The sequence below is a fragment of the Sceloporus undulatus genome, chromosome 9 (assembly GCF_019175285.1).
Source record: "Sceloporus undulatus isolate JIND9_A2432 ecotype Alabama chromosome 9, SceUnd_v1.1, whole genome shotgun sequence".
NCBI classification, from domain to species: Eukaryota; Metazoa; Chordata; class Lepidosauria; order Squamata; family Phrynosomatidae; genus Sceloporus; species Sceloporus undulatus.
Genome location: NC_056530.1, coordinates 21,143,872 through 21,151,683, shown reverse-complemented (window position 1 = coordinate 21,151,683; position 7,812 = coordinate 21,143,872). Strand labels below are relative to the sequence as shown.

General features: G+C 43.7%; 1 protein-coding gene across 1 annotated transcript in view; it reads left to right on the top strand.

Annotated features, from left to right (window-relative positions):
• Positions 1-5,471, top strand: part of LOC121915552 (cation channel sperm-associated protein subunit gamma-like) — a 30,051-nt gene extending 24,580 nt beyond the window's left edge. Inside the window, exons 24-27 of the mRNA XM_042439878.1 lie at positions 684-781; positions 2,976-3,071; positions 4,985-5,064; positions 5,342-5,471. Coding sequence (XP_042295812.1) covers positions 684-781; positions 2,976-3,071; positions 4,985-5,064; positions 5,342-5,471 — 404 coding nt within the window. The remainder of the gene's footprint in view (positions 1-683; positions 782-2,975; positions 3,072-4,984; positions 5,065-5,341) is intronic.
• Positions 5,472-7,812: the final 2,341 nt, after the last annotated feature.

Sequence of the window (7,812 nt, the reverse complement as noted above, 5' to 3'; positions counted from 1 at the left end):
TTTATTTAGCGTGTAAGTAACGTGGTGCAGAAAAATAGTTTCTATATGAGTGAGGTGAGAAAGCCAGAAGTTTGGATTGGACACGGCTAGAGTCAATTTGTGTGATACCATTATATTTATGCTTCATACATGGGGCGGGGGGATTCCACAGAGGCAAGGAATGACAAATGCCCAAACCGTGCTTCCAGTCTTAATGCTGACAATAGGGAGAAACAGAGGGAAGAAAAAGGAATGGGGTGAGAGTGTTCAGTTTGCTAAAATCCAGCTTAGTTCTTCTTTCCTTTCTTTTGGCGGTTTTACCCCTTCTTTTTGATCCAAACATGGTGACAGGGGACTCAGGGCGTTTCAACGGAAGGTAAGACCTGAGCAGAGCTTTGCTGGCAAAGTAGGAATGCGCGAGTTGTGGGAAATAGGATCCTGGGAACAATATGGAGGCACCTGGGCCCAAGCCAAATGCACAACCTCTATTTGGCAAGAACAATCCGATTAATCCTCTGCCATTCTCAGGATGGCAGCTTCTTCGCCTGCTTTTAAAATGCCCCAGTTTCTCTCCTTCTTCCCACCTCCTCAGTTTACTTCCTTTGCTGCAAATACAGTTTGAAACCTTATATACAAAGTAAGCTTGGAAGAATTAGTGCCTTCGTGTGTAAGCTCACCTTCTTTTCTTCCTTATTTGATGACAGCTATATCTTCACCATCATTGGTGGAGGAGCTTTTTCGGAAGCTAATATCAAATACTTCACCCCAGAGAGCTTCTGCGCTACAACACCATGAACGGCAGGTGCGTACAACACTCAGGGTCTCATGCATGCAATATCTGGTGACGTCAAGATGGCAGAAGTCAGAGTCAGGTGAAGCAATTTGGCTCTTTTCTAGCGCCTGGGTTCAGGAATGGGCCGGACAAAAGCCGGTTTGCTAATGCAGACGGCACAAGCTATGCACTCTCAGTGTATGCATGTCCCATGTCTGAGGGTACAGGTTTGTTCCAGGTGGGTTACCCAGCCCCTTGAAGGAGCAATATGTCTGTGAAGGCACCTCCTCACCCAGCCTTGTGCATGGTCTCTCAAAGGACTTTTCGTCTGTTGCCCTTAAACAATGGACTCACCTGCCAGAGGAGATCCGGATACTACCAACCTCGACTGCTTCAAAAAGGCGGTCAAGACAGATCTCTCTGGCAGGCCTTCCCAGATGAACTTGACTGCTTCATCAACTTCCCATCTGCTTGATTTTGGTTATTGGTTATTATCTTCAATTGTCATTTTAAATTGAGGGTGGGTGGGTCTTTGGGTTATAGGGCTTTACGATATTAATTATTAATTTGTATTAATGTGTTTAATGTTGTAAGCTGCCTGATCCAATTGGAGAGGGGGATATAAATAAAATTCTTCTTCTTCTTCTTCTTCTTCTTCTCTTATTATTATTATTCTTATTCTATTATTATATTTATTATCATGACTTGTTTTGGAGCCCCTGGATTGGAATATAACAACCCCCAGAAATTAATGGACCAGAATCCAGAAGTATTCCCTGTGGATATAGTGGTCAGAATTGCTGTTGCTGCAATACAGCAACACCTGGAGAGCCATATGAGTCTCAGCTAAGGAGCCCTGGTGGCACAGTGGTTAAATGCCTGTATTGCAGCCACAAGGTTGTGAGTTCGATCCCAGGGGCTCCAAGGTCCACTCAGCCTTGCCCCTTCCGTAGGTGCTAAATGAGTGCCCAGCTTGTTGCGGGCAATTACCTTGCGTATGTAAACTGCTTAGGAGTGCTTAGCTCACTGATAAGTGGTATAGCATGTACTTGCTATTGCTATCCTCAGCCCTGTTGTTTCATTTTCTCTCCCAGTGATTCTTATAGTCTCATCTGGCTTAGGGCTGATGGGAGAGAAAACCAGACAAGCCCTGAAGTTTTCCATATCCTCTCTCAGGCAACTCTGGGATAATGTAAGCTCACAATATAGATAAATGTTCCTTCTGCCTTTGGGTATTCATGTATGTTTACGATCATCCTTCCAAGCAAAGAGGTCATTATAGATGTATTTTTTATTAAATGGCTTTACTTGCCTTCAGTACAAATTTCCCCTTTCCCTGTTTGCTCTTCCATATCAAAGCATTACCTAAAAGCTATACTGGACTCAAGGCAGAAATATTAAAGAATATTAAAGAAGATCTTTGTGCATTTTCTTTCTCTCATAGGTGGGTCTGCCAGCAGAATCTCGTGTCGACATTGTTCCTGTTGATACCTGCTCCTGATACTTCTTTGTGGTGAAGTGTCAAACAGGTAATCCCTGTTTATTGGGATCAGGAAAGAAGCTAGTCATGAAGGAATCAAAGGTGAAGCTGGCAAAAGCAGAGAGAATGAAGAGGTGGGGAAAGAGAGAAGGAAGTGGCTCATCTCAGGCTGTCATATTAGGTAGAAGGATAGAAACCTCTTTTCTAATTTCTGATAGCATTTTTTTCTGATTTAGATTGGACGTACAGTACTTAGTTTTCTGCTTCAAAAGCTTGGTTTCAAACTGGATAAGAGCCAGACCTGGCCTCCTTCTCTGTATCTAAGAAACTTTTTTTTGCAGGCCTCTGACTGCCAAAAAAAAAAAAAAGCCAACATCAGAGACTCAAAACAGAGAAGGAAGGAACATCTTCTGTGGGCAAGTAATTCTCTGCACTGAAAAGATGGAATCAATCAAATCATAAGAAGTGCTTTATTCCCAAGCCAGACATACTGGTTTAGTAAAACAGCCAAGATATCTCAGGCTGCTTTCCTCAGAAGAACAGTTCAGATGAAGTACACTAGTTGCTCCTGGTTTGGAACCTAGGGACTGAGAGCGTGACTAATGAAGTAGAAACCTGGGACATTACTGCATAAAGATTTTAATCATAATGTGAGAGAGAGAGAAAGAAAAAAAGAGAAGACAGAAGAATAACCAAGATACTCTTTTCCAGTAGTCAACCCATTTCCCATTTTTGCTTTCTCAGGGGAGTGACCAAACCACCTATGCGACTACGCCTAGAGTTCGTTGTCACATCCATGGCCTCCGTCTTAGTCATACTCGGTCCGTCTATTACTTGCAGGTAAGAGCAGCTGGGTCTGGTATCCTTCTCATTTCTTCTCTAGAGTTTGTCATGACTATGCTACCTGCAGGAGCAGAAGTTTAAGCTGATCCTACTTTCTGGTCTCTGGTGATGTTACATGCTTTCAAACTAGCTCTGACTTATGGTGACCCTCTCCAGGGTTTTCTGGCAAGATTTTTTCAAAAGAGGTTTCCATGCTTTCCTCTGAGACTGAGAGAAAGGTCCAAACTCTGGCACCCAGAGTACTAGTCCAACGTTCAAAACAATTAACCATGCTGGCTCTCCATTCTGGTTTACAAAGAACATCTCAGGGAATCTTAAAAGAATACCAAATATTTCTCAGTTTTGGAATTGCGGAAGAGCAGTGAGGCACACTGGGGGCCCAAAGGCTATTGAGAGGTTTCACTGCCAGGCAACAGAAGACCAGCTCTTCGTATGCCACTGTCACTTTGTTTGAGTGAACACTATTGTAAAAATGCTTAAGTAATAATACATAAGATATGAGAATCATGAGTGTGGAAGGACCGCAAGAGCCATCTAGTCCAACCCCATTCTCACAATCAAAGCACCCCTGACAGATGGCATCCAGCCTCTGTTTAAAGACCTCAAAGAAAGGAGACTCCGCCACTCTCCGAGGAAGAGTGTGTTCCACTGTTGACATCTCTTACTCTCAGGAGTTCTTCCTAATGTTCAGTGGAATCTCTTTTCTGCAGCTTGCATCCATTGTTCCGGGTCCTATTCTCTGGAGCAGCAGGAAAAAGCTTGCTCCCTCCTCACATATGACACCCTTCAAATTATTAAAGAGGCTATATATCACCCTTGACCATCTTTTCTCCAGGCTAACATACCCAGTTCCCTAAGTTGTTCCTCATAGGGAATGGGTATTTTAGCCTGCTTATTTTTTAATATTATTAGCCTGTTGTTATTTATTAGCCTGTTTATTGCTGTTTATTTAAGGTATAATTCTTAAAGTATTAAAGTCTGGCCATATTAAAAGCCAATGATTTGCCTGGCACTATAAAGGCATCAGGGTTGCCCCCCCTTTAAAAACCTTGTCTCCTGCCATGACCCACAGATCTCAGATGGCAGGGAGACTGGGAGAAGGACCTCTGAGAGCGGTTGGAGGGTCTGATGGGCAGAAAGAGAAAGGTGGTCTTTTAGACATGCAGTTCTCACCATCTAGGCTGCAGAGAGAAGCACAGTGCTTTGATTTGTACGTGGGAATAGAAGAATGACCAGTGCAGTGTTTAAAAAGAATCACTCACACATGTCAACAGCACAGGTCAAGGCTTGAAAGTGTTGGTCACTCCCATCTCCTAAGCCACCCAAGCCCTAGCATGCTGTCAAAATAAGATCCATTTCCTTTGTTTAGCACCCGTCCCTCAGTGCATAATGACTCAGCCATGAACCCAGGAGGGAGCTAGGCAATCTGTACACAGGCGTGCAGGGTTATCTATCAAACGAATTCCTCTTCACTGGTCTAGAAAGAACACAGTCATTTGCATAGCCTCACACTCTGTAGCAGGTGATAATAATTCATTACTACATAACTTCCATTTGTTTTCAATCTGACCTTTCCAGGCTTAGGAAGAAGCTGCTGTACCTCGTAGGACAGAATGGCATCTGCCTAGGAGTCAGAAGCCAATCGTCCATTTAATAAAGAAACGAAAGAAATCTGAGTTGGGGTGGGGCTTTGGAGACTTGGCGCAGGACTCAACATAGTCCTACCTTTGTTTTAAGAGCTGTGATCAACAAAAGCTATGTCACATTCCAAATGTTCTCCCTGTTCCTCTCCTGCAATGTTTGTGTCATCTTTCAGTACTCTATAACTAATTGATCAAAACAATAAACTTTTCTTCTCCTGCTCCCAGTTATCGATGCTGTCATACTTGGTATGCTCATTCTGTACATAGCATGCGCGCACTGGGTCCCAAGGCCAAGGTCTATATCGCAGGCATTCCGGAGACTGGAAGAAGCATTTGTATTCGGGCCGGTAAGTTGGCAATCGATGCATTAAGAAGCTTTAAAGTGAGAACACTCTGTCGGACATCCTGGATTTTAGAGCTGACTGCACTTCTGCTGCAGAGAAGGCAGTCTATTACATCGCAGGCCTTTTGCAGTGTTTGTCCCATGGACAGAGAAAAACCCTATCTCCACTATGCCAAACGTGCTGAACCAACACTGAATCCCTCCTTTCACTTATGTTAGAGCTTAAACATCACTTCGAGAAGGTGTTTTAAAATGTGTTCTTCCCCTCTTTCTACTGCCAGCATCCAGCCTCACCTTCACATCGTCATTCACCAGTCAGTCATCCCTGCAACGTATGCCATCGGACATCATCCCGACCAGTTCTTCACCTCCTTCCTCCAAACCGACACACCGGCCTCAGGAACACAGTAATGCGAGCCACCTTCCTCCCTGCGTTGTGGAGCCTTCCCCACTCTGTCTCCTCTATGAGAAGGGCTCATCTTGCTTTTCCTTTTTTCCCAGTTTTGGCTGCACCTGCCCGGTCACGGCACGGGTGCAGCCAAAAACCGGGAAAAGCCCGGTTGCAGCGGGGTTGCTAGGCAACCCTGGGGCCTCGCTGGCCTCCTCCTCCTCCCCCGCGCATGGTCGCACAGAGGAAAAGGAGGGCAGCGAGGTCTGAGGCGGAGGAGGCTAGAGGGAGGCGGCGCCTCTTGGGTGCCGCCGCGCCAACCTCCCCGCCTTCCTGCAGCCTTCACCCTCTTTCCTGGCCTCCGCGGGGGCCAAGAAGGAGGCGAAGCCCCGGCCATCGCCACCGGCCTGCTCGCCTCCTTCCTGGTCCCTGCGGGGGCCAGGAAGCAGGCGAGGCCGCGCCGATTGCCGGCGGGCTCCTCGCCTCCTTCCTGGTCCCTCTGGGGGCCAGGAAAGAGGCGAGGCCCCGATCCTGGCCTCCGATCGCGGCGGGGCCCAGGCGGGGAGGGAAAGCCTCCTTAAGTGGAGGCTTTCCCTTGCCGCTTGGCCTCCGCTCCCCGCCGCAATCGCGAGATAAAATGTAGGACATAATTTTCAAATGTAGGACACATTTTTTGTGTCCTACATTTGAAAATTTTGTCCTATGTTTTTCCCGGTTTGGAGGTCCGGCACTATGGCAACCCTAGTCTTGGAGGACATTTCAGGAATAATGAGCCTAGTCCCGACTCCTTTGCGAAGCAGCCATGGCCCCAATGGTCTCCTCCTGCACAAGTGTTTCTATACATACAGACATATAGGTATATATGTACACACACACATAATATTGCACACACAGTTATGTATACACATATATAACATACATTTTCATATATATACTCATACACGTATATAATTATATATACAAAGTTATAATTTTATATTTCTCTCTATATATATATATGTGTGTGTGTATATATATATAGACACATACATAATATTACACATACGGTTATGTATACATATTTATAATTGTACTGTATATAAATACACACATGCATATATAATTATATATGTGTGTCTGTGTATAATTATATACACATATATACACACAAATACATAATAATATTACAGATACGGTTTATATATATATATATATATACACACACACACACACACACACATATAATATACAGTTTTATATATATATATATATATATATATATACACACACATATAAATCATATATAGATATAGATATATACATAATAAATACATAGGCGTTGCTGCAGAGTGGGCCTTTCAGGGGAGCCCTAGGAAGGGAAGGAGGGATCTGTCCCTCTGGATCAATCTCCCAGTTTTTCTCGCTGGGGCGATCTAGAGGCTGCAGTGCCCTCAGTCGCCACAAGATGGCGCCATTGTATCAGGAATGTTCTTTATTGGCCCCGTCATAATGAAACAGAAGACTATGGAGACTCAGGAGATTTTCCCATTGGCTCCCCGTTCCTGAGGGGGCGTGGCCTCCATCCCTTGACCTAGACCTTCTTCCTCTCCCATTGGCTGCCTATTCCCGAGGGGGCGTGGCCTCCTTCTTTGCACGTGGAGCATCCTCATAATAATTATTTATATATGTATATATATACTGTATATATCAGAGGTCTGCATGTATATATATGTACAGTACTGTATATATATGTGTGTGTGTGTGTATACGCGCACACATATATACACAAACATGAATACTTTGGGCTGTGTGTGTATATATATACATATACACACACACACATACATACATCTATAAATACATATATATATATATATATATATATACACACACACACACACAAGTATGAATTTGGGTATATATATATATATATATATGCACACTTCTGAAATATATATATATATATAGACACATCTATACACAAGCACACAGGATAGGATAGGATTCCCAACTGGTTGACGGAAACTGGAATGTCTATAGCTGATCTCAAAGTGTATTTGAAATTGTTTTGACTGTTTTTAAAAACTGTACTGTGCATTATTATTTTGTCAATTTTTGTATTTGTCAAAGACCAAATAAATCTTACATACATACATACAAACATACATACATGATTTTATACACACACACACACACACACACACGTGTGGCAGCAGCAGAAAGGCCGGCTTCTCCCCTCCAGGCTCCTGTTCCCCTCTTTCTCTCTCTCTCTCTCTCTCTGGCGCCCTCCTGTGGCTTCATAGCCAAAACGCCTGAGAGCCAGGAATAATGAGTAATAATAATAATAATAATAATAATAATAATAATAATAATAATAATAATAAT